At 36.8% G+C, this 27,855-nt stretch overlaps 2 protein-coding genes across 11 annotated transcripts in view; one reads left to right on the top strand and one right to left on the bottom strand.

The window, feature by feature from the left end:
- LOC126970757 (uncharacterized) overlaps nt 1–19,603 on the top strand; it is a 25,787-nt gene extending 6,184 nt beyond the window's left edge. For 5 of the 10 annotated variants that reach the window (XM_050816862.1, XM_050816835.1, XM_050816845.1 and 2 more), the window contains exons 2-5: nt 7,328–7,469; nt 8,390–8,529; nt 14,290–14,453; nt 16,502–19,603. In XM_050816862.1, the coding sequence (XP_050672819.1) occupies nt 7,356–7,469; nt 8,390–8,529; nt 14,290–14,453; nt 16,502–16,659 (576 nt within the window). In that variant the 5' untranslated portion in view covers nt 7,328–7,355 and the 3' untranslated portion in view covers nt 16,660–19,603. Of the gene's footprint in view, nt 1–3,699; nt 3,849–7,077; nt 7,099–7,327; nt 7,470–8,389; nt 8,530–14,289; nt 14,454–16,501 lie in introns of those variants that run through there. The other 5 variants (XM_050816910.1, XM_050816873.1, XM_050816901.1 and 2 more) reach the window with 3 other exon arrangements.
- Nucleotides 18,360–27,855, bottom strand: LOC126970597 (protein Spindly). Its single transcript, XM_050816605.1, has 5 exons — nt 27,023–27,855; nt 25,700–25,791; nt 21,644–21,758; nt 20,943–21,075; nt 18,360–19,907 (listed from the first exon to the last, which is right to left on the bottom strand). Exons 1-5 carry the CDS (start codon nt 27,708–27,710, stop codon nt 19,670–19,672), a joined length of 1,266 nt encoding a protein of 421 aa, XP_050672562.1. The 5' UTR covers nt 27,711–27,855; the 3' UTR covers nt 18,360–19,669.

The raw sequence follows: 27,855 nt of genomic DNA, 5'->3' as shown, positions 1-27,855 counted from the left end.
TGGCACTGCATGAGTGTGGACGGCGGTGATCACTTAACTTAACTCTCCAGCAAAAAAAAGTGATAACAAACTCATGGAATCCAACTGTTCTGCAATCCAGCAAATCAAACATGATGTGCCTCCAGAGAGCTCAAAACAGTATACTAAGGATACTTTCATCAGCGCCTTGGTACGCTCGAAATTCGGAAATCCATGAGTATCTGGAAATCCCAACCATATTGGACGAAGTAAAACGATACTCAATCAACTATAGGGCTCGTTTGACAACTTCGAGCCGGCCCACATTCTAGCGCTCTACAAAGCGCAGGTCCGGCCATACATGGAGTATTGCTGTCATCTCTGGTCTGGCGCACCCCAGTATCAGCTCGACCCATTTGACCGCGTGCAACGTAGAGCAGCTCGAATTGTCGGGGATCCAGTGCTCTGTGAACGGCTGGATCACTTAGCGTTGCGTAGAGATTTCGCTTCACTGTGTGTCTTCTACCGCATTTATCACGTTCCGAAGAGCTGTTTAACCTGATTCCTGCCGCCGAATTCCACCTTTGACACGCAACAACTTAGGATATCATCCCCACCATCTGGATGTGTGGCGGTCCTCCGCAGTGCGGTTATCAAGGAGCTTTCTTCGACGTACTACAAAGCTGTGGAATGAGCTTCCTTGTGCGGTGTTTCCGGGACGATACGACATGGGTACCTTCAAAAAAAGCGCGTACTCCTTCCTAAAAGGCCGGCAACGCTCCTATGATTCCTCTGGTGTTGCAAGAGATTTTGGGCGACGGTGATCACTTAACACCAGGTGACCCGTACGCTCGTTTGTCCTCCTATGCCATAAAAAAGACTCACCCAAACCCGCTATCCAGTATGCTCTTGCAGCAACATCTGATTAGAAGACTCAAGAGAGCCAATGTGCTACCCAACTTAGGGGAGATGGGGCAGTGGCTCCACCTAGCCAACAACAACTCCATGATTATAGTCTTGAGGACCGATCGCAGGTCTAAATAGAAAAAAGAAACAAACTCATAGGCACTCTATAAATCAAATTTACCTACCTACCTTTTAATACCTACAAGAACTCCAATTAATTTTCCTTCATTACTTTGGCGTCATCAACTTCCCTCCAGGACCACCAGGATAATAAAAAAAAATATATTAGGAGCACATTTTGCTGTAGTTTTAAGTGGACCACGCTGTCTAGTGCGAGAGTTGGTAAATTTCAGTCACAACTTTTTCTCCGCTCTATGTATTGATGACCCCCAGTTTGAATAAGTCTTTTACGCTTTTCCTTTTAAGCCTTTCCACAGTGAACGAAAGCCACCGAAAGCTCTGTCTTCTCTTTCACTCGCCACACACACACCCTCATTCTCTATCGTTTTACCTGAACTCTGCCTTAGATGACAACATCACCTACTGGCAGGCACTCAATTATTCAAGGACCAGTAACTCGATACATATTATTTTTCCTTTTTAAGACCTCTGTATCAGTTTTCATAAGTGACTACTCGCGCACCGCATACGCGGTATGACCTTTCCAATTTCCAAGAATCAATTCAATTCTGATTCTTAGGCTAGACACACACCGCACGCCGGATTGTAATTTTCTTCTAGGAATTAGTGATATGAGCTATGTGTAATTCAAATTCAAATAATTTTATTCGAAATAGGATGTGACATCACTTATTGAAAATCAAAAACTACCACCCATTCCAAGACGAATGCCTCAGACCTGTGAAGAACGGGCGTAACAAACTAAGCAGGTTTTTTTTTATCAAAACAATATGTTTACAAAGTTCTATTGTACAATTAAACTTATTATTAAAAAAAAGTCTTATCACTTATTATATAAAGAAGCAATGTCATGTCTAGGTTTGTGTATTCGCAATGTTTGGGTATTTCCAGTTGGAACGAATTTTTAATCAATTGATCCCGCAACGGATATTTGGGTGATCACCTAATTTTACTTAGGTTCTATGCTTTTTAGTTATCCTGGCAAAAATACTCACCTTCTCCTGCATAATAACAAAAAATAATATACACATTTTACTTCTTTATGAGGCCTCGCCACTGAACTTGTGCGGTATTCGAAAAAAGAGATTGCTAGATTAAAACTTAATCAGTGTGTGCTCGACCTTATGTGAACAAGAATTTAGAGACATCCGGACGCCCACCTGAGAATTAAATACATTTTTATTTATTCTTTATCTTAATTTTAACACTGATACATATTATTCCTTTGAGGTAAATGTAGCCTACGGACGCCATAATTTAATGTTCACAAAATACGATGTTTGTAATTAATCAGTTCTTGTTCACCACCTGCACTTTATATGACTTTTCTTTTTTTTAAATGTTGCGATAGAAATTATATCATTATGCAATTTTATTAATTTTATATTAAAGCCTTGCGCGGTGTTTCCAAAACGGTACGATATGAGTACGTACCTTAGCACGTAGATTGCAGGGCGACGCGCCGCGCGGCTAGTTGGGCGAATATCAGGGGCGCGGTATGTGCGGGGACAACATCTCGCTCCGCCGAGACACTCAAGGCCGTTAGCAGATACAGCACCCTTAAAAATACGTTGTTTTGTGATGTGTGAAAACGAAAATTGGAATAATGTAAACCAATGAATCAAACTTGTCTTTCCAAGATATTATTTTGTGTAATCTCTAAAACATGATACATAAAATAGACTATAATGTCATTATACCTATGCGATAACAGTGGTCGTTATAAAGCGAAGGATGGGCATTTATAATTCAATGAATAAATGAAGAAATATTTATCAAAACAACTTTACGGTACAGAATTAAATAGTGACATTAATCTTGGAGAGATGTACGAAACACAAGATTTATTCACAAACATTTTATATTAGATTAATTGTTATTCATTTATATAATCTGTTTGAATAATCTAACTGCTTCACGGACTTATGCCATTAGAATACGGTTTAATTTCATAATGGAATAGATATTATTAATATATTGACTGTAGTTACTTACATATTTACGTACTTTTACATACTGATCTCAAGCTTAACTGTAAAACTGCGTGCAGAATTTTACAGCACTATTAAAGTTCAGCCAATTTATGCACAAAATGTATATTTAGTAACTTTTTTCTTTACTCCAACCAGGTATTGTAGTAATGTGACAATCAGGCGAAAAGCGCGTCATTTATTATATACAAATACTAGCTGACCCGACAGACATTGTTCTGTAGATAATAAAAAAATACTGTTATATAGGAATTTGCCAATAATATTTAAAAACATCAAGAATTGTTTCGTAAAAACCCGTTGCTCCCCGTTGTTATAATGAAATTGTTTCACAGCGGAACTGTCAAACCGTGCGTTACTAAATTCTCCCATAGAAAATATGTCCATACAAAACAAATACTGAAAATAAAAATAATTATGGATCCCAAATCGAAATAAAACTTCCCTATCTCTCAAGTTGGACCAAACTGCACTCCATGAAGTAATCCCCATTAAAATCCGTTCATTAGTTAAGGAGTCCATCGCGGACAAACAACGTGTCAAGTCATTTATATATATTAAGATGTGCAAAATCTAGTTATTACAAACGTCGTTCAGCCGGCTAGGTAGTATGAAAATTCATTTCTAACAGGACCTTCTTTTTTTTGTTCATTTTTGGTAACAATTTACAAATTACTTTTCAGTGTCATTCCGAATCTTTTGTTCGTCTGTCTAAAACAAGTGGGTATCTCTTACTCGTGCGTTTTTTTGTCAGACTGAAACTTGTTGATAGGCAATATTGATATATTTTGATGTGGATTCCTCTGCTGCGGAGTAACAGGCAATCCAGAAAAGTGACAATACTGAAATAAGGTTGAGTATAATACAGTTTAGTGTTGTAGCTACTCATTAGTAATACCATTCGATAGCTATTTGTAGCTCACAACTCATTTGTTTATTTTATTAAAAAGAGCGCAAAAAGGAATGCTGGAAGAGATTCTTGCGCCGCTTCTTATCTCTCAGAGCGCCATTTATGACATAATGACATCAAAAAGAATCATATTTGAGAATATAATTGCCTTTCATCACGGACTAGTAAAAAAAACGACTCCGTGTCACCTTACATAACAGTGTAGCACCAAAACAAGCCGATTAACGTGTAAATGCATAGCCCCACGCTTACTTGTAGTACTTACACTACTACAGGCCGATAGGCGGCCATTATGAGAATTGTCATCGTAGACATAAAATATTTTAAAATGCCGTCGTGCGTTATGAAAAAGTGTAAAAACGATACTATATAAGTATTTGTGACCATGTATGATTATTTAAGGGAGAAAAAATTGTGTAACTGGTATCCCCCGTAACCGCACACACACTAGCATAACGGTGCTTCACTTGCAAATATCACGGCGCGGAGTCCTTCTATTTTTACTCGTCCGTGTCTTTTATGCCTTTTTATGAATTAACAACTTCTTTGATTCCTTAGATTTCTTAGAATTAAGGAAATTGTTACGTTCATTAACGATTGTGATTGATATCGGGGGGAGTACCCCATTTTGAGGTACGAATATATTTGTAGTCGATATAGCCGAATTTATAGGCAAAAGTTAAGTGTTTAATTTTTTTTTGAGCTATCTGTGTAAGCCTAGGTTTTTCATAGAATAAAAAGTAAAGCTTGTTAGTCTATTGAATTTAAAAATTTTTACACGCATCATCATCACCTTGGTATCTGGAATTCCACACAACCGTATTTCACGGAAAATATTTCGCACCACACATCCACCTTTGTGGAATCATCTGCCCCCTTAAAGAGACTCATCGTTACGTAATCTCAATCTCTGATCAACAGTGTTTTGTCACTGTCTTCGTACCTGTGCATAAAAGAGACGGATTACATTTGATCATGAATTCGGTATTGAGACACTTTCTACTGTATAGACATTGAGCTTAGAGCATACTACCATCTCAAAGACCAAGCAACACATCACATGATCTCTGGACCTCAATAATTGCAATTGTGCATGGGGGGGTTGCTTTTAACTTTCTATCAGGTAAGCCACTTGCCTGTTTGCCCCCTCTTATAAAAAAAAGTCATCACCAAGGGTGGCCAGGGTGCCAATTCAGAAAAATGACTTAAGTCTATCTCCGCTTGTGGCCTACTTGAGATAAAAATCGTAACTATTGTTGACTTTTCTGTCCCAATATCGAATATAATCGACGGTAACTCATCTTATCCGTACACGCAGTCAATGGGACGACGTATAGCTTACCGGCGGTAGATGTTTGTATGGAAATTGCATTTCATGCGTCCCAATATAAGGCGGCAAAAATGACTTATCCGGTATATTGGGACAGATTCAGAATATTGACAGCTTATTACTGACAGTAGAATAAGGTAGTAATTTATCTCTATCTGTAGATAGTATATTGAGCACGGCCGTTAGGAGTACTTTTTTGTTTTCATCTCACCTCAGACCATCAACGGATATATGCAAATGCTAATAATATTATCATAAACCCATTACGTATACTGGGTTAGACAGTGTTCGTGATGGTCGGAGAAACAAGATGTAAAATTTATTCCACGTCTGCGGTTTGTTGTTCAGGTGGGGCAATTATGGTGATCGCTAAATGCAAAGTTCAAGGTCAGAGTCGAAGATCGCCTAAAGCTAATATAAGCAAAGCAAAGCAGTTATAAGCAAATGTACCTATCGATACCTTTACTGTAAGGCTGGGCACTAACGAACGATTGTACGACATTAACATATGTAAACAAGTATGTTCGATTATGACTTAAATGACCTAACAAAAATTTGCTATCTAGTTTTAAATATCTTAGAAGTGAAATACTGACCTAATTCAGGAAGATCTATTAGGAACCTGCTAAACGCTCTGGGTCAATCGAGATCTGCAATAAATTGCACCCTAGAAAGAACATCTTAAGCTGCACTAACAGGTTCCTTCTAAATTTTGTAAGATAAACACGAGCAGTCCGTCAACTGCCCCCTTAAATCTTAACCGAGTCAAAAATAAAGAATATTTTCTCTTACGTGTTACATGGTCACAATTCTCGGGCACTATTCCGAGCTGCCACACTAGCCCGGAATCCATACGGTGAAACCATAACTAGAACAGTGTCTAGTACTCACTTGGTAAACTTATTTGGTAAATTTATAAAAAATTCTCATTATTGTATTCGTTATTATATTTAAAGAATATTATAATCCGTACATTACGGAAAACTTTATTATCCCTTGGGTACCTCGGCATAAAAAAAGTTGTTCGTATAGTATTCATAGTGCGTTTTTATTTCCATTTCATTCACAAATTCCACAAGATGATAGGGGTTTTACTTTGTACTTATATTGACTACTTTGAATTAAAATAAAACCACCTTGGTGTGACGTTTCAGAGTAAAACTTTTTCACATGACAGCAAGAAATTCAAGATTTAATAAAATGTGCAACATTTCATTATTTCCCTTTCAATTGTCTTTTCATTCGGCTTTAAAAGGAAAGATGATTCTATGCTGTGTTTGGAGAGGGTAGTGCTAATGGATGCACCGTGCATTTTAGTTTTTTCGTATCCGAGAAAAATTCCGACTTGAAGAACAAACCCCGACGAATACCAGCCAATACTTAGAAATCATTTCCTTCGCACTCGCCAGACTGGCCCCATTCGACTATCATCTTTCCGTGATTTGGATTTTTTACGTGGTAAAAATATAGAAGCAGCACATAATTCCTTTACATAGTTTCTTGAGTCTATTTCCCCAGAATTCTACAAAGGCATTAATTTTCTTGCCGTGGGATGGCTTCCTGCCATCGTATAGATAAAAAAGGTCAATACTTCGATTATTTAAACATATTTTATTTTATAAAATAATGTTAGAATTTTTCAGTGCGAACGGTAATTTCATACTAAACAAACGAACAAATAATACTTACTACCGAGTGATTTTATCTTAGTAACTGATATTCGCAAAATTTCTTCATCAATTGTCGTGCATAGTTGGCCTTAAACTGAAGGACATCTGTTTTTACACGTTGCAATGAAGTGGTTTTTAAATTCTCACTCAATGGCTGGAACCTAAACATGTTGGGACAAGACCGATAGCTATGTCGTTTTTTTTAATTTCGTTGAATCTAGAATCAATGATTATTCATGCTGAAATCAAGTCTTGGATTTCGATTTAAGTTTTTTACCTTATATAATTACTAAGGGAAAAGTTTCCACTTCACGAGCGAAAAGTAATTCTATTCCAAATTCCCATTGAGTGGCTTTCACAGTCACACACACTCCGACAGACTGCATTCGATCATTACCTTTGCCAACTTGTTTTATTCTAGGTTTTCTTTGTTAGTGTCCGATGCAAGTATGGGCAACAGGCAGTCGTCAGTGAGATCAACTCACTTCCAGCCAACGAACATGGCAGCTGGACCGTATGAAGATGAAGTTGATGACCACCACATAAACATCTCCAACAAAATGGTAACGTATACCTATCATAAATCACATAGTACAATAAGTTACAATTACTTCTGAGGATTATTTCGAAAATGTATGACAGAATTAGCAGTTAAACGTGTATTTGGCAGTATTTGAGACCTGTATATAATAAGAATGTAAGAGATATTCTCTAATGGTCTATCATTGCATAACCTTCCCTGTAGCATGAAAATACTGCGCGAAACTTCAAGTGACATCACACGCCGTTCTACACTTGCGCATATACGCATAACAGTGATATTGTTGTAATATTAGAGGACAAAACACGTGTAGTCAAGATTATAATGAGAGAGAAAGGTAGAGAGAGAGTTACCGTTACAAATTAAAAGTGGAGTGGCAGCGCACCAATTATGTATTTAGAGGGTTACCTCTAGTAATTATACTACCGACTATTACTGGTGTATAAGAATTAATATATGTATATATAATTCATATACACCAGCAATAATATATATATATATATTGCCGTATTGATCTAGAACCGAAGACTAAGGGCTCATCACCACGTTGAGCCCCACCGTGGCCAACTACGATTATATTTCTTATTTTATCTAAAGATTACTTTTCTAGCTTTTTCCAAAAACAAAATTTATGTTGAACAAACAAACCCCAATAAGCCATTGGTAGACTCAACAACGGTTCGTCGTAAATTTCTTAAGACGCTTATGTATATGATAAGAAACCACAAGCCGGCAAGTTGATGGCAATTTTCGATTTAATCGCCGCAGTTGTGTTGTTCGTACCTACAGTCGTACATAGTCAATGAAAAACGGCTATCCGATAACGTGTTAACTGCTTATAACAATCGCGCGTATAAGGTATAAGTACTAATAAGTACAAACAAATGAAAGGTTAATACAGTAGGTTAACACTTTTTAATTTTATGTACGTCATTGCATCAGGTAGAACGACTGGTGGAGGATGGAGGCCTGGACCGCGGCAAGAGTACCGCCTCCGTCGTGTCTCCACGCTGCGACTTAAAAGAGAAGATCCTGATCGAGAAACTGAAGTGCTTGGACAAGTCGCACACGGAAAGGCTCGGGTATATTTAACTAATAGTATAATCTTGGTTGTCGTCGAAGACAAGGTACGCACTACTCGGCAGTGCGGAATTACAGTTTAATGGTGAGGAATTAAGTGTGAAACTGAATTCTTTTATTAAACGGAGAATCCTTTTAAGAACTCGTAGTTCCAAAAAATCTCTTGTTACGCTACAATTTGTGAATTTCTCCAGAGACCCTTTACGATGATGCAACATCTGACTTATCTATCAGTTTCTCACTCTGTTGGGAGGAGCTGTAAATATTTGCCGAAGAATCCCAGTATCATACTAAACGCGACAAACTTTATTATCACCCTCAGTTGTCACCCGAATGTTTGAATGAGAAATTTCTTGCCTCGCACAGCCACTTTGTGGAATCAATTACCGGCTGCGGGAATTACCCGAACAGATACGGCTTAGGCACCTTCAAGAAGAAAGCATACTCCATACCTTAAAGGCCGGCAACGTATTTATTGACACACCTGTTGTTGCGGATGTCCATGGGCGGTTGTCTCACCATCCCGTGAGTCTCTTGCCCGTTTGCCCCCTCTTATATAAAAAAATGTCTTGCGTATCTTCATGGTGCGGTTTCCAAGGAACTTTATAACCTGCGTGACAGCAGGTACTACCAAGCTTTAGATTGAACCTCCTTACGCTATATTTCCAAGACGTTGCGAAATGGGTACCTTCAAATCAAGCTGGTGCTGCAAAAACGATTTAAACGGCCGCTAAGTAATCTTGGGAAGACAAAACTATTGAGTGCCACGCCGTACGCCGCTGAGACTGGTCGTTGTCTGAGTCAAATTAGCTGCGCAGCGCGTGTCGTCAATATTTTTGTATGAATTGAATTCTACTAGTGGGAGGCTGCTTTGCACCGGATGCCGGGTAGTTTACGAGTACCACAACGGTGCCTATTTCTGCCGTGAAGCAGTGATGTGTAAGCATTACTGTGTTTCGGTCTGAAGAGCGCTGTAGCTAGTGAAATTACGCGGCAAATAAGACTTGACATCTTATGTCTCAAGGTGACAAGCGCAGTTGTAGTGCCGCTTAGAATTTACAATAATCTTGAGCGGCACTGCAATGTTTTCGGCAGGGCGTGTCAATTACCATCAGCTGAACGTTCTGCTCGTCTCATCCCTTATTTTCATAAAAAAAATGTACCAACCCTAGCGCTCCGCCCAAATGTAGGTATACGCTGAGTTACCGTCCTGCTGTTCTAGTCATACAAGTAATAATTGTATTGTGCTTTAGGGCCCTTGTTGAAACGTGTCTCTGTGGCGTGCGACGTTTCGAATATTTGTACAGCATTATCAACAACAAAAAAACCGTCTACTACAACTAAGACATAATCGAATCGAAATAATGGAATTAATAGCAATATAAAACCTTTTTGGCCATAAGTTGCTGTGTATTTTATCCTCACACACACATAATTACAATTAAAGTGAATATTTGATAAGAAAACTTACCGAGGCTAAGTTATAAATTATACATACACCCATTTAACCTCTACCGCATTCCTGACGCATCAAGTTTTCGTTCAAGATAACAGGGTAATTGAACAAAAGCTGTTAAGTTACAAGTCTTCCAATTAAAATAAATAGACAATTGTAATAAATAATAAGGTAATGTAGGCTTATTTTATTTCTTTAATTTTTTTCCCAACAAAGGAATGTTATTTAGACTTAATTTTTAAAACCATGCTGCCTTAAAAGCATCCAATTTAAAAAATACCTACGCTTCTGTGACACTTTGTCTGTTCTTTTATTTAAAATAGAACTATTTTTATGCATTTATTTATTCACAAAATATCTAATATTGTTTTAAAATAAAGAGAAACTATATAATGCCGGGGCCACTTTACTAGCAATGTTTTTCCTATCAACATTTGCTCTACGATGGTCATTTGTATTTTCTGTTTGTAAAATTAGACAGAAAACAAGTGCTTTTTTAATAAACTATTTTTAGTCAGTGTTTAAGTCTCAAAAACATATGAACCAGATGTCATTCAATTCGGAATATCACGTAGCACGTACATGATATTTAAAAAAAAATATATACATTCGTTTAAATAGAAATGAGTGGAAAAAGCAGCCTTGTTTCTTGGAAATATTTCAAAATAAATTTATACATATTCATTAATCTAAGAAAACATTCAAAAAGAGGAGACATTTTTCCAAAAGAAAGTTTGTGGATTGTAGGGACAATATTTATAATCTTCCCAGAGGGGCGCAAATATGTAAAAAGTCAGATTGGCTTGCATAACCCATGTCCACCAAACATATTTGCATGGGGAAATTAAGAAACGAAATATTTCAAGCACTTACTGGATAGAATAAACAATGATCCGTTGGCAAAACATGTTATCAAACAACAAAATAACACATTTTTTTTGCTTGAAATGTACCTACTATGTACAACGTACGTAGTACAACGTACATTTTCACAACGCACAACGGCATTTTTAAAATATTTTATTGCGACGCAAACTGATCTGTCACAGACAATGGCAAATCTCGTAATGGCGGCCGATCGGCTTGTATTAATGTAAGTGTATGCGTGGGGCTATGTATTTACACGTTTACCGGCTTGTTTTGATGCCTCACTGTTATATAAGGTGATACGGAGTCCTTATTTTTTTCTCGTCCGTGTTTACAAGTACTTAATTACAATTTTTTAAACAATATTAGGAGACGTTTCAAATCGCTGCGAGGCAATCGAATAAAATTGACATAAAATCCATTAATTTATGAGATTGATAGTCTTGTGGGCCTTTTATGCGTATTATATACTTAATAAACAGGATGCACTCTACAGTAGTTATAATAAAAAGTTGTACCATTATGGAATGCCAAGTCACGCGGAGGTTTCGGTCGCTTATAAGATGAAGCCAAATGAGGTTTTATATGCAGCTTATTATAATAACAATTTGAATAGTTGTCTACAACTGACCAATATATGCCTACAATTAGTATGTAAAGGTTAGCCTCGAAAACCTTAAAAGTGTTGGTACTGCGTTGTATTTCTAACTAACAACTGTTTTAAGAAGGTACTAAGCTAGTAGGAAGCTACTTTAATTAGTTATCTTAAAGGACAACATAATTAGTTTTTCCACACACTTGCTCGTAAAGTGAGCCTTATTACATCGTTCTTAGGGCCATAAACCGAACCGAGCGTAATTGAATTATCCCTATATAGTTAACTTTAATTCATTTACCAGACCGGTGCAAATTACTAGCATCGATTTACCTGTTTATACCTCGATACCCGAGAGTTGTGGCGGGAAAAAAATTGGCAACCTTTGCATATTCTATGGGCTTCATACTTTCGGTTGGTATGGAATTTGTCAAATATCCAAACAGGTGAAAAGTTTTTTTTTTAAATATATGCAATATATTGATTGACATATTATATTGAATATTATAAAATATGTTTATATAATATACATTTAATATATTTAATATTATAAAATATGAATAATATAAAATATGTTTCATCCATTAACCAGCTAGGTGAAGCTCCTTTTATAGTAGTGGAGCCCACGATGCTAAATGGGGATTTACTCGAGCGTGGTAGAGACCTATTGGGTTGCAAAGCTTAGATGATAAGAAGAAAAAAATGTTATGTGATATATACGTTTTCATCGGTGGGGAAAGCGGCTATAGATTTTTAAATATGTAAAAAAAAACTGTTGCATGGACATCCTCGAGCGCGTCAGATATTGATAGCATCAATGCCCTACGTATTTTTAATAATGTACGTATGTTAATCTGATCGTTTGCATGATGCGGGTGGTTGTATGTAAGGGTTGAAAATGAAAAAAAAATTTAATCGATCGCGTCAGATTTTCTAAGGGAGTGTTAAGTGCACCAAAAAAAAAGCTCTCATTCACTAATCTGACGATTTCGATGGGACACAAACTCGCGGCCATTTTCATAATGTGCAAAAAAAAATCGCCATTTTGAAATACTCAAGCGCGTCAGATTAAGATATATATGGTTCATCTTTATGTTCTAAACGTACTGTCTCATAATCTGACGATTATCTAGAGGGATTCGCCTGATCTGACAAAAAAACAATAGAAAAACGGTTCACCCAACAACTTCCCGCTAATTGCATTCCTGGGCGCTTAAAATTGTATTTATGACATTTTTGAGCTCAAAATATAATTTATGTGATATTTTGAGCTCGCTGAGTTAAAAGAAATAATATTTCTATGCATTTGAGCTTGCCACGCGGTTGGTGGCATTCGACGCAGTTTTATCGTCCTCATAAGTAATCTCTTTAGAACGCCGTTTAGTAGATTCCGATCGGTTTAGTCGTTCAAAAGTTATAAGCGAATCACATAGTCGCACACACACACACATACATACAGACATAGTGACAACATCGCGGGGATAGTCAGGGAAGCTTCCTATGACCTTAAAACGTCGAGATCTGATGAAAACTCGATTTTCGCAAAAAGGGGTAAAACCAATAACTTCCCCAATTGTTAAAAATTTTTAATTTTTCTTAGCGGGAAGTAAAAAATTGTTTTTTATTTTTTTTTAAATCATTGAACTTAATTAATTGAAATGAAGGAGCATGTGTTTCTGAACTTTTTCCCGAGACTTCCGGTGCATTGTCATGTTCCACTACACTTTGATCTTGTAAATACTGAAAGTCTCGCGGTATTTTAATTGCAGTAAATAATTTATAGCACTGTGCGTGATATAAATCATTTAATGATTATTCCATCGACAGTTCTAGGTTATCATATGTTCCTCGAGACTTTCGGATAACCGGCTTGCTCCGACGATATTCCAAAATATTTACACATTTTTTTAATGTTTCTACTGTAAATTTAATTGTTTTTTGTAAGGTACTTTCACCACAAAATACACATTTTAAATTAATATCACTCATATTAAATATTTATAAACTTTAATTCCCATAAATAATATTAAAATAGCAAAAAAAGCCAAAATGTTGGAAACACGTTGTAAACAGTATATATAACATGAACGAGTCTATGATCAGCTGTGATGGCGTCATGGCAGAGTGGGGACGGAGTGAGAGAGTAATAGATAGAGATAGAGTGAGAGAGGAATAGAAACGCGGAGAAGGAAATGTAGGCAGCACGCAGCTGCACGCATTTAACTTTATCGACGAATTTTTGTTATTTCGGATTGCGGAAATCGTCAGATTATATATTTTTCATTGTTTTTGAATTATTTCCTTCAAAATAAAAAAAAAAATTAGCTACGCTCGAGAATGTCGATATGACGTTTTTTTTTACAACTTTGCTGCCATCCCCTTTCTTTACGTCACTCTGAAATTGTCAGATTATTGGAATATACACTTTTTAGGGTGTAATTAACTCACCCTACCTTAAACTGACGCGCTCGAGAATTTCTGATGTTCAATTTTTTTTACTAATCTGATCCTGTATCCTTCACGGGCGGCCTTATATATGGGCCACATGTTTGGTGGATGTACTTAACCGGGTACAAGGTATCCCCCTGTATATTAATCTGCCGCGCTTTAGTAAATCCCGAAATCCCCGCTCGGGCTCCCCTACATCATCAGAATCTTAGACTAACAGATTTAAAGTTTTACCAAGAATTATTTTACAATTACGTACAAGGTATTAAACGTAATGTGTGACCTTGCAAAAGTTCATATTATAGGTCATACAGCAAGCAGTCAGACGTCGTCCATTCGCGTTAAACTTTATATTTTTAACAAAATAATATTAAGTAGGTACCCATATCATTGCAGACTAACTGTGGGTGAGGTGAAGGCGCTAACCAAGCGTGTCGAGATGCGTACTTCAAACATGGTGAGCACTGAGGCAGTGTGCGCCGCGTGCAAGGACAGGGTAATCGCCTGCTACGACAGTGCTGCGGATCCCGCCGGGGTCGTCAGATGTTGGGAGACTGTGGGTAAGGGATGACTGTCATAGCAGCGAGCAGCTCGAATTGTCGGGGACCCAGTGCTCTGTGAACGGCTGGATCACTTGGCGTTGCGTAGAGACGTCGCTTCATTGTGTGTCTTCTACCGCATTTATCACGGGGAGTGTTCCGAGGAGCTGTTAAACCAGATTCCTGCCGCCGAATTACACCTTCGCACGACACGCCACAAGTTAGGATATCATCCCCACCATCTGGATGTGTGGCGGTCCTCCACAGTGCGGTTTTCAAGGAGCTTTCTTCCTCGTACTACAAAGCTGTGGAATGAGCTCCCTTGTGCGGTGTTTCCGGTACGATACGACATTCAAAAAAACCTTCAAAAACGCGCGTAAACCTTCCTTAAAGGCCGGCAACGCTCTTGTGATTCCTCTGGTGTTGCAAGAGAATGTGGGCGGCGGTGATCACTTAACACCAGGTGACAGGTGACGTACGCTCATTTGTTCTCTGTGGGTAAGCGATGACTGTTATAGCATCGGATCCCGGCGGTGTCGCCAGATGTTGGGAGACTATAGGTAAGTGATGACTGTTATAGCAGCGGATATCGCCGGTGTTGTCAGATGTTGGGAGACTATGGGTCAGTGATGATTGTTATAAAATGCATTTATTTTCTCAAAATTGATTCCTTTAAAATTCTTTTTGATGTCATTTCTTATACTACTAGATACTACTACCGCTTCAGAAACAAATGGCGCTCTGAGAGAGAAGAAGCGGCGCAAGAAACTCTCCCAGCATTCTTTTTTGCGCTCTTTTCAATAAAAATGTAAAATATTGTAGTCATTTCTATCGCTATAAAATAATCACAATCTAGTCCCAGGCTGTCCGATCATTTAGATATTCAGCAGTGGAGTAATAGGATTTACGACAGAGCCATTTTTTTATAAAACATTTAAATTTATTTATAGATAATGCCTGAACAGTGGCTGGGACTTTTATATATATATATATATTATATATTATAGAAGTGTATACATTTACCCTTAAAGCTATTATATATCTTATGAGGCCTACTAGAATTAGTTACAAGCAATCCCTTATTTCTAGTGTTATAATAATGAAAATCACTATTAAGAGCAAAAAGGTGACGATTTTTGTGAACATATATTAAATTTTCATAAATGTACTGACAATGAACAGTCATAATATTTATTATTTTAAATTTTTCTTTGACCAATTTTATTTTATTTGACTGTCTATAACCAAGCTAATATATAGCACGAACAGCTCTCTTTTGCAGAGCAAACACTATATCAATGTCAGCAGCATGACCCCATAGTACCATATATACCGTACGTTATGATGCTGTGAAAATAACTGAAGTACACTAATCTAGCGGTCGCAACATTCGTGTACTCTCTACTCTAATCTTTCTAACTGCATATGCCGCAGAGCTGAGTCTATCTGCTAGATGGGCAATATGTGGACCCCACTGAAGCTTTTTATTGGGCAACAAGTGGTATCCACAAAAGTCGTAAACGCTTATATGACCTTTATTATGAGAAACATTACAATAATAGTGAAGATTTTAAAATATATGTAAAAAAATGCGAGTGTAATTAACAATGAAACTGGTAGATCGAATTGCCGTAACACCTCTATCTGTTTAAATATTAATAATCGCGTTATAAATTCTCGGCTTAGCAGCGGATCCCGCCGGTGTCGTCAGATGTTGGGAGACTGTGGTAAAGACTAGAAAACAGGTTGCAGGTGGAGGGGGACTCGTAGACAGTGGTAGGAACTTGTAAGCTACTTCACAACATACACATCATTGAGGAAACCCAAATTTCTTTTGTTTGTATTTTTGTGTAATAATCTTAATGCGGTTCACAGAATACATTTACTTACCACATTTCAACAGTATAGTTCTTATAGTTTCAGAAAAAAGTGGCTGTGACATACGGCCGACAGACACACAAACATGACGAATCTATAAGGGTTCCTTTTTTTACCATTTGGCTTCGGAACCCTAAAAACAACAGCCAATATTGAAGTCCTATTAATTAAAATTAATTATTTGTTTAAAGGCGCATTCACACAGTGCGTGCAGGAAGAAGCTGCGCAACGACTGCGCGCCCGCACCGAGCGAGACGACCGCGAACGTATTCGACGTTCGCGTGACGTGGCGCTTGCTCGCGAACACGCCCTGAGAGAACTCTCGGGGCCCTACGGAGACCATGAATGAAGATTTATTGAAGCTTTTTAAACAGCTTTTACTAATCCAAATATCCGTATTGTATACGCCTAAGTTGTGAAATCATGAAAACGTGTTTTTATTTTAGCAGAATCTATAATAGCAATCGCTAAATAAATGAAGACCAGCACAGATGTTCAGCGGTGTCATTTAATCTGTGGAAATCCTTAAAAATAGGACGATAATATTTGTTTGTGTCAAATTTCGTCGCGGTACTTGGAGAACAGCACATCACATTAAGTAGCTACATGGGACACACTAAAAATTTGTCATTTCCAGCTAATCGAAACTATTTGAATTGAATGATGACGAATGTTATATTTTTTGAGAGGTACCTTCTTATTAACAACAAAAAAACAATTGGCGGGAAATCATTTGTCAATTGTTTTTCACACATCACACATCAAAGTTTTACGTAGGTACGCAACGAAAATGGAATTAAATCGAAAAGGTTCTAGAGCGATGATTTTTTATGATTTTAAAGTTCTCTCTGTGCGCAAGACTGTGCCGCTCGTCTTTAAAATGCTTTTGGGAGAGAAGCGCCTTGCTTGAGCACCATGAGGCGATGGTTTGCTGAATTTGTGAGAGGTCGCGTTTCTTTACATGACGAATTTCGTGAAGGGTGGCCTTCAACTGCCGTTAAGGAAAATAATGTGGCTATTGTTAAGCGGCTAATTGAAGAAAACCCGTGGATTACCTGTGGGACAATTCGAGAACTATTGGGGATTGGTGTGAGCCAAATTCAGAAAATTTTACACTAAGAATTGAAAGTTCGGAAACTTTGTTGTCGTTGGATCCCTCATGAACTGACAGCGGAGCAGAAATCCGCTCGCATGGAATGGTGCTCACAGATGTTAATGAAATACGACGACGGACATTCTAATGCTGTTTATGACATTGTCACAGGAGATGAAACGTGGATTTATTGTTTTGAACCCGACAAGAACAGCAATCTTGTGAAAATGAGAACAGGCCAACAAAGGCGGTAAAAATGATCGCAATTTTTTTTCAGCTACGGGTCCCATCTGTACAATTCCACTTGAAGATCAAAAGAGTGTTAATACCGAGTGGTTGTACAATTTGTTTACCCAGGGTGTTAAAACAAGTTCGCGAAAGCCGCGTTCTCCTACATCATGACAACGCTTCTTCACACACGGCCAACAAAACCAAGTCATTTTTACCTTCCGAAAAAGTATAACTCGCCACCCATCCTGCACATAGCCCCGACCTAGCACCCTGTGATTTATTTATATTTTCCCCAAAATCAAAGATTTGATGAGAGGTTTCACTTTTATCAATTCCGAGGAGGCATTTATAGCGTTCAATCAGCAGGTAGAAGACTTGCCTTCAGATCTGTGGTCCTCCTGTTTTAAAAAAATGGATCGATCGCATGAAAAAATGTTTTAAATTTAAAGAAGAGTATTTTGAAAAGCAATAAACATATGTTTGGGTTTAAACATAATGTTTTTTTAGGTTACGCAAAACTTTTAGTGTGATTTACGTATATAGATGCCATTCTAGTACGGTTAGCAAAAATATGCTAGTAATAAAAATTCTACTACGGTACTTCTTTTTTAAAAGATTATATAGACTTTATACGATTTAAAAAATGCGTGCATACTCCCATTGAGATTTCATTAATTTTGCACAGACTCAGTAAATATTACATTATCCGTCAATAAAACACTGAATTACAAAAAAGTTATAATTATTGTAATTGGATGACTATTTACAATGATCACAAAAATATATATTTTAATTTATATATGTACAATATGCAATAGTTTAGTTCCTTAATTAAAAACCTATTATCAATCAGACTTTTCAGTCACACTATGATACTAAATGATCACCTCAAAAGTTATAAAGGGTTGAAAGGAGATTTAGATTAGGTAGTCTAAATAACGATAACGGCCAAAAAAGGTAAGAACATTTACATACATACTATACAGCCTTGTCAATGGAAGCTAAGAATTACAATGATTGTCACTTACATCATTTATACGCCTAAATAGATAATGACAGCTATGAAAAAGTCGAAAAAATAGAATTTAGAACTAACCTCTAATTTGTGAAATTCACTTACACTAACACTAAGTGTCATTCAAATAGACGTAGACGTAGCTTGTCACGCATACTAAACTAATATTCCTGGCCTGTTTTTATCGGTTATCAAATAGCAAGAGACTATCTAGACGTATAAATTATATAAGGATTGTCAATTATCAAAATCTTCTCGTCCCAAATAACACAGTGTCTGAAGGCGAAGGTTTTCAACCAGTGTGTATTACCAGTGATGACTTACGGTGGGCCTGATGAGAAAGTTCATGGTCGCTCAGAGGACAATGGAGTACTCGGAGTTTCCCTGCGAGATCAAATCAGAAATGATGAAAAGATCCGCAGGAGAACCAAAGTCACCGATATAGCCCAAATGTTTGCTAAACTGAAGTGGCAGTGGGCAGGGCACATAGTTCGACGGACATCCTGATGGGGCAGAAGACTTCGAATGGCGACCAAGTAACGGAAGAGGCATTGTTGTCATGGACCGACGATCTGGTCAAGATAGCTGCAATATATTGGATGTGGCCAGCGTCGTGGAGATCTTTAGAGGAGGCCTTTGTCCAGCAGCATATATCTTCCAGCTGATGATGAATATCATCAAATGCTTAAGAAAAATAACAGAGTTGATTATCGATTACAAAACAACGAAAATTATTATTATTATGTTTGAATATAGAAATCAATTTTTTTTTAAATCTATAAAAAATATTATTTTCTTGATAATATAATATATTTATACATGTCGGGAGATAGCATTAGGGACGATTTGGTCGAAAAATTTGTATCTGACGTTTAGAGCTATGTCAAGTTTTCTGGTAAAGACCCTCATATATTTATTTCGAATAATAAAGAAATTCTGTTTACTTCAACTGGTTATTTGAGTTTGGTGTTATTTTTCCTCTAGCTCCAAAACCATTTCATCTTGAAAGTTTTAGTTGAACTAATTAAATGACACTTTCTTCTTGACATCATCAATTCTCTTCACATCAACTGGCCTAAACTGCGTTTGGATCACACTGCTATCGTCTTTGTCACCATTGCAGTGCAGAGGCGATTGTTTGGTATTAGTTGCAGTCATTTGGGCTATTTTCCTTTGCAGCTCTCTTATTTGAGCTGCACTGGCTAATTGGGCCGCACCCTGCGATAGAACTTCCCCACGAAGTCGCTCACATTCGGTTCTGTAAAAAATGTTAAAAATGAAACACTACTGTACTGTTGGTCACTACTTACTAATGGTCACAGAAAATAACCCAATGGTACCCAAGAGATGCTAAAAGAAAGAGAGGCAGACAGATACCAAGGTGGGAAGATGATATAAAGAGGGTTACTGGACCAGTTTGGAATAGAGAAGCGCGGGAGAGAGTGCACTGGGAGGTCTTAGAGAAGGCCTATGTCAGTGGACAAAAAAATAGGGGAAATACAATCAAACATGTTACTACATCTTATATCTAGCAATAAAGGCTATCTTTATATTTATGTTACTGTACTGAAGCTTAAAGCTAAAAGCTTTAAGATCTTTGTGAAGGGAAAATAAATGGATATTTATTATTATGCAGTGCGGCAGACCTATTTCGCCACGCGAAGAACAAAAAGTTGAATTTACAAAGCTGACTGCCAACCTTAAGAGGCACGCGAAGAAGAAGATTATGTTATATTTAAGTTGATATATGAATAAAAATGAAGGAGCTTGTCCAATCAAACTGAGTGTGAGTTCAACCAACAGAATTACCAGTGGGAGGCTCCGTTGCCACAGGATGCCGGCTAGATTATGGGTACCACAACGGCGCCTATTTCTGCCGTGAATCGGAAGGGCACCGTAGCTAGTGAAATTGTAGTGCCGCTCAGAGTGTCTCAAGAATCCTGAGCGGCACTGCACTGTACCATTACAGTCCTGTCATGTCCATGCATGGCGTATCAATTACCATGAGCTAAACGTCCTGCTCGTCTCTACTAAAAATCTTGAAAAGGCTGATATTCAAAGGCACAGGTTTATTTTACAGCTATTGTAAAGATAACTGTAAATTTTAAGAAAAAATTGCTTTAAATCACTCTTTAAATAATATTATGCATTGTCATTAAATTACAATAAGTTTCAATATTTAACAAGTTTCTATGTATGACTGACATGGTTGTTAGAGACGCGTTGGACAGAATCTCATTGAGCTCTCTCTTAAATTATTACATGCAATTTTGCAGCTCCTTTGCAAACTTACTTCAAATGCTCCATGACACCATGCAGCCATCCATTGGCAGTTGGCTCACATAATTTGCTGAACCACTTGGCCAGCTCCCTTCTCTGTCGCTCACACAGGCCCTCTAATTGACTAATTCTCTCTTCATAGCTCTCTGTAACCGAATAAAATAAACTTATTCACAAAGTGGGTATGCCCCATACCTATCTAAGTACAAGTAAGCAAAAAGAATCAGATCAACAGCTATTTTAAACAGTACCTAAGATAAATGACCTAACAGTTCACAAAACAAAGTGTAAACTACCAGTTCACAAGTTCACAAACTTCAGGTGCGGGGATATCTTTCTGGGCCAAAAAAACTTATAAGCTTTCTAATGGAGGTTAGTTTTTTGGTTCTAATGTTTATTTTTTTTATACACTATTTATTTAAAATACAATGTAATTTATACTTTTTTTTTTGATGGAATAGGAGGACAAACGAGTGTACGGGTCACCTGTTGTTAAGTGATCACCGCAGCCCACAATCTCTTGCAACACCAGAGGAAACACAGGAGCGTTGCCGGCCTTTAAGGAGGTGTATGCGCTTTTTTTGAAGGTACCCATTACAATAAACACACACTTAAAGTTAAAGAAGCTTATCTTATTCAAGCTCCTTTTCTTTCGTTAATCAATACAAGTACAGAGTAGGAAAATTCACATGAATTGTGTGGATAGAAACATACCAACAAGCTGCCTATCATTATGAGCTGCAGCTCCAGTTTGCTGTTCCCAAACTGTTTGCTTCTCATGTAGTAGTGCATCCAACTCTGTTTGTTTGTTGGCAAGATCTCGTCGCAACTAAAACATCACAAATCAGTAAAACTTATAGAAAACAAATTTTTTACACTAAATTCAGTTATTGTATATGTACTTCATTTTTATTATTGTAATTTTTTGTCTTTAGTCACTTAGTTTTTAGTCCTCTAAGTTACCTATTTAAAACCTACCTATGTTTTTTGAGGGTTTTGAGATAAATAGTTTATTTTTGCTAAAAGGAAAAAAGGGTTACTTTTTCATTTTTGATTGTTTTTACTTTATCTTTTTTTTTTTTTTTATTTTTTATTATTGTTTGTTTTAAGAAGTGAATTAATCTCTCCTTGCAACTGGCGGGTGGGTTCGTTAATCATTTAATTTAATTTAATTTAATTATTTTTGTATATTATTTTTTAGTTTAGGAAACTCGTTGCAGGTATACTTTTGGATATTATTTTATATAGGATTATTTTTTGTGTAATAGTATAAGTAGTAATAAACAGTAGATAATTTTTAAATATTATCAAGATTCAAAATGTCACATAACTCTAGCCTTGATGATTTTCAGTCTATAGTCTCTTCTGGTTCTAGTGGTGAAGAAAGTTTTCAAAGTGTATCTTATATTCCTATTGACGTTGCTCTCAGTAATCACTTCCCAGACACACAGAAAAACTTTAATATAGTTCACCTAAATGCACAAAGCATTCCTGCACATTATCTTGACCTTCAGGCGTCGTTTGATTCTAGCAATGTTCATGCCGTACTTATTTCTGAGTCGTGGCTTAAGCCCAGCCTCCCTTCTTCCTCTTACTACCTTCCAGGCTACCACCTCCTTCGCAACGACCGTGTGGGTAGAGTTGGTGGCGGCGTTGCAATCTATCTTCGATCTCACCTTCCGTTTTCAATCATAAGTTCTTCTAGTGATTCCATGTCACAGAATGAAGTTGAGTATCTTCTTGTTGAAGTTATCCTTTCACATACAAAAATCCTTCTTGGAGTATTCTACAGTCCTTCACTTAATGTCGATTATTTCTCTTCCTTTGATCATATCCTCGAGAAATTTGTACCACTATATGATCACTTGATTTTGATGGGTGATTTTAATACCTGTCTTCTTAAAGATGACCATCGTTCAAAAAAGCTTTTGTCCGTTACTGATTCCTACAATCTCCATATCCTTCCTCTTACAGCCACCCACTTCTTTCCTCACTCCACTCCGTCTCTTCTTGACCTCATCATAGTCTCTAAGCCCGAGTATGTAAACTCGCATGGGCAATGCTCTGCGGATGCTTTTTCCTTCCACGATCTCATTTTTCTCTCCTATAAAGTACGCCCCCCTAAACGTAAACCCCAAATACTGATGCAGCGGAATTTTTCTGGGATGGATATGCAACGTCTTTCTATAGACGCACAAACTATTGATTGGGATGTCATTTTTAATTCTAATAGTATCAACGATAAAGTTGATATTTTTAATTCTTTGCTAATACAGCTGTATGATAAGCATGCGCCAGTTAAACCCGTGAAGATAAAGCATTTACCTGCTCCTTGGCTTACTGATGATATTAAAAAACTGCAAATTTCTAAAAATCGAGCTAAATCTATTTATAAGCATAATAACTCTGATCTTAACCGGGAAAAGTATATAAGATTAAGGAATCGTTGCAATACAATGTGCAGAGACGCGCAGCGACGCCATATCTACTCGTCTGTTGAGAACGGTGAAACCAGTAAAGTTTGGAAATTCCTAAGAACGCTAGGAGTTGGGAAGCAACAACATACAGTTTCCAATAATCTAAATATTGAACAACTTAATCAACATTTCTCTCAAAATTCATCTTTTCTTGACAATAACACTAAAGCTCAAACGCTTAAATCCCTATCCTTAATCCCAACCCCTGACTTTCCACCTTTCAACTTCTCTCCCTTCACTGATTCTGACGTTAAAAAAACCATTTTGTCTGTTACATCTAAGGCCGTTGGTAGTGATTGCATTAGTCGTAATATGATCCTTCCTATCATAGATATCCTAGTTCCTACAATCTTCCATATTCTTAATTTTTCTATAACGTCTGGCCAATTTCCTGTAGCCTGGAAAGACGCTAATGTTATTCCAATACCTAAAATTTCTAAACCACATAATCTTTCTGACTATCGCCCCATATCTATACTACCTTTTCTTTCCAAGGTTCTTGAACGCTTAGTCCATCAACAATTCTCTATATTTATTAATAAGCACAGTGTTCTTAACCCTCTCCAATCTGGTTTTCGTCCAGGACATAGTACGACTACTGCACTTATAAAAATTACCGATGATATCCGATCTGGCATGGATAAGCAACAGCTCACAATACTTACACTACTCGACTTCAGTAATGCCTTCTGCACTGTTGACTTTGATATTTTGCTGAGCATGTTGAGTTCTATTAACGTATCTCCAACAGTGATAGGGTGGTTTCGAAGCTATTTACGTGGGCGTCGGCAAAGGACTAAGATTGATGATAACACTTCAACCTGGTCTAACCTTTCCGCTGGAGTTCCACAAGGCGGTGTACTATCTCCTCTTCTTTTTGCAATTTTTATTAACTCTATAACTAAAAATTTAACTTCCTGGTATCATATGTATGCAGACGATCTCCAGATATACTCACAATCTTCTCTCGAGGGTCTGCCTTTAGCTATTAAAAACACTAACAAAGACTTAACTACAATCGTGGAATGGAGTACTGCCCATGGACTAAAAGTGAATCCGTCGAAAACTCAATGTATTATTGTTGGTAGCTCACAACTAACCCATAAAATTGAGTGGGGTAATCTACCTCCCATTTCTGTAGGAGGAACTCTTATTCCTTTTAGCTGCTCTGTTAAGAGCTTGGGCGTATTCATTGATCGGAATTTGTCTTGGCACCATCAATTAAAAGAAGTTAGTAGGAAGCTCTATGCTGCCTCTCACTCATTAAAAAAATTCCAAAATTTTCTTCCTATTCCCACGAAAACTTTACTCGCTCAATCCCTTCTCCTGTCCATTCTTGACTACGCTGACATTTCATATGTCGACTTAACCGAACTCCAGTTGGATAAGCTTGAACGATTGCAGAACATGTGTATTCGTTTTATATTTGGACTACGTAAGTATGACCACGTGTCTGAATTTCGCAAAAAGCTCAAATGGCTCCCTATCCGCTTGCGTAGAAATTTCCATATACTTATACATCTCTATCGTGTCCTATTTGATCCTAAAACTCCTATATATCTCAAGGAAAAATTTTCAGCATTAAGTTCTCACCAACTATATCTTCGGTCTGTTCATAATCTCTTGCTTTGTACACCTGTTCATAAAACTTCCTTTTTCAACAATTCATTTGCTGTGCAAGCTGTTAACCTATGGAATTCTCTTCCCTCTGAAATCAGAAAGGCTCAAACTCTCCAATCTTTCAAAACAACGCTCCATAATTATTATTTATTACTGTGACAATTTCAATACTAGTTCTTTTCTTGGAATTATTTACTGTATGTTTAAATTATATGCATATCGATAACACCACCTTCTGTTATCTTTTCAACTATAACTGATTCATTATAGGTTGCCTGGTAGAAATCGCTCTTAAGCGATAAGGCCGCCTATTGCTTTTTGTAGTCTCGATTTTTGTTATGTTTCATAATTTTGTGGTATGCAATAAAGATATATTTCATTTCATTTCATTTCAGTTTAATTTTTTTATTTCAGGTGATTATTCATTTATTTTACTGTAGTATTAATTCAAATGCTTCACATTTCACAGTAGGTTCTAGCACAATTATGAATTAGTACTTAGACTTGAATTATAGATTTTTCATTATACAAGCATATCTGTATATTTACAGATATGCTGTTGCATTGATGAAGTAAAAGCATGAACATATATTTTTAGCCAATTACTCCTTCGTATACGTACTATGTGCAATAAATAACAACATAATATATTGTGATCTTATTAATTACTTACCCTTGAATTTGTTTGTTTCATTTGAATTAGATTTTTTGCCATTTCTTGCCTTTTATCTTCAACTTCAGCAAATATGGAATTCCCCTTAGCAGCTAAAAAATTCAATTAGTGTCAATGAATGCTTAGGGTATGTACCAGGGGTGTTACGGAAATTCACATGCACATATGCGAAACATTCACATTAATTTAGACATCCGCATCAATTGATACAGATCTATTACTGATGCGGATCTGCAACAAATAAAGACTTGGAAAAAGAAAGTGGGAGTTGCTAGAGTGGCACATGTCTCGCCCGTGATTCGAGTGAAGATGAAGGTGAAGGAGGACCTGACTACAGTAGCTTCGATCCTCTTCTCCGCTCTCGGAGAATTACTCTTAATTAGTCATTTATCACAATAAAAAAATGCTGGATTCGGATGAAAATCCACTTTATTGGTGGAAAGTTATTGATGTTGAACTTAAAAGTCGTGCCAAATTGGCAAACATATTTAACAGCTCCCCCAGCCAGTGTACCCAGCGAACAATTGTTTAGTGGAGCTGGGTTAATATAGGACCCACTCTGAAACAGTTTGGAGGCTAAGAAGGCTGCCATTTTATTATTTATCAAATATAATTCCCCAATTTTGAAATTCAATTACTGAAAAAAATTTCTTTATCTTTTTTATAATTTTTTTTATGTTTTATAGGCTATAAATATTCGTACATATAGTAAGAATACTTATAGCCTATATAATCATTGTATCATATAGTACGACCCAAAATTGTTTTACTTATGCTATCAAAATTTGATTAGTATCACTTTTTAAATATAGGTTCTTTTTTTACGGTTTATAGGCTATAAGAATTAAATATAATCAAGAATTGTTTGTTAGTATTTTATAAAAACATAAAAAAAAAAAAACAATTTTAATTTATTCATGAACTTAAAATTGAAATATCTTTATAAAAATCTGCATCTGCATCTGCAGAAGTGAATGTCTAATAATTAGCATTACCTTGTAATAACAGTGGTATCATTATAATTGTGGACTAAAGCTCTATCAACTACAATATTGTTTACCTCCAAATTCGTGCTATGAGATACTAAGTCTAACCCATAATAACTTTTAACAATGTGATGCAGACCCTCTGGTAACAGGATTATTGGTGATTGATGATAGGTGATTTGTGCTTGTGGTGGCAGACCACAAGCACAAACAATACATATATATATATATATATATATATTCATAGGTTCAAATCATATTTATAGGTAGAAGTACTAATTTAATTTTGTTTTATAGACATTAAGCACCATAATCTGATTAATATACAGTTTCATACCATGTGGTTGCACATCTTGTGTATCAGCTTGTTGGAGTATCATTCGAGCCTCAGCAAGCTCTGCAAGAGCTGATGCCTCCCTCTCAGAAGCTGACTTCAACTCTTCTCGTCTGATCTCAGCAGCTACACGTAATTCCCCAATTTCTGTCACCATCTCCTCCACCCTTAACTTCCAAGATGTTATTTCGTGCTGTGCTTCTTCGAGCGCTGTTTTGGTTAGGGCAGTATCAGACATCACAGTTGATAGCTTTGAGCGCATTTCATCTATCTCGGTTGTATCTCGTTCTGGTGTTTTCCGAGATGTAATAACCTGCTCCTCTTTTAGTAAAGCCTTCTCAGCCTCCAACTTTTTTATTTCATTGGAATGACGTTCAATTATATCGGCTTTCTCGTTTCTCAGGACAGTTAATTCTTCTTGTAAATAAGATATTTTTGATTGAAGCTCGCTATTTCGTTTCTTTTCTTCCTGTTGATAGCTTTCAAGTTCCAAGTTTAGATGACTTTGAACATTGAGAGCAGTCTGGAAATTCCTTTTTGTATCGTGTAACTCTTGTTTTATTGCATCATAATTACTTGAAAGGTTCTCGTATTGTTTTTTTAGTGAATAATATCGTTCGTTTAACTCATCACCTGTTAGGTCTTCCATCTCAGTTATATTAGTTTTATTACTAAGCGTTGAGTAATCCATACTTATATTTTTATTGTATTTATAATTATATTACCAATGCAATACAAAAACTGATTAAAAAGAGAAACTAAACCAATTTATTCTGTTTATATTCATTCAAATTTTCAAACACCCAACGGGCAACCGAATTATACGAATAACGACA

The sequence above is a fragment of the Leptidea sinapis genome, chromosome 1 (genome assembly GCF_905404315.1).
Source record: "Leptidea sinapis chromosome 1, ilLepSina1.1, whole genome shotgun sequence".
Lineage (NCBI taxonomy): Eukaryota > Metazoa > Arthropoda > Insecta > Lepidoptera > Pieridae > Leptidea > Leptidea sinapis.
This window is presented reverse-complemented; position numbering and strand designations above follow the sequence as displayed.

Bases quoted from the DNA above. Each gene is read 5' to 3' on its own strand.
- LOC126970597 (XM_050816605.1), bottom strand. From the start codon at position 27,710: ATGGATTACTCAACGCTTAGTAATAAAACTAATATAACTGAGATGGAA. The intron at 25,792-27,022 runs GTATGAAACTGT...TGAATTTTTTAG, and splicing joins ACAAGATGTGCAACCACATG to CTGCTAAGGGGAATTCCATA. The intron at 21,076-21,643 runs GTATGTTTCTAT...ATTCGGTTACAG, and splicing joins TAATGATAGGCAGCTTGTTG to AGAGCTATGAAGAGAGAATT.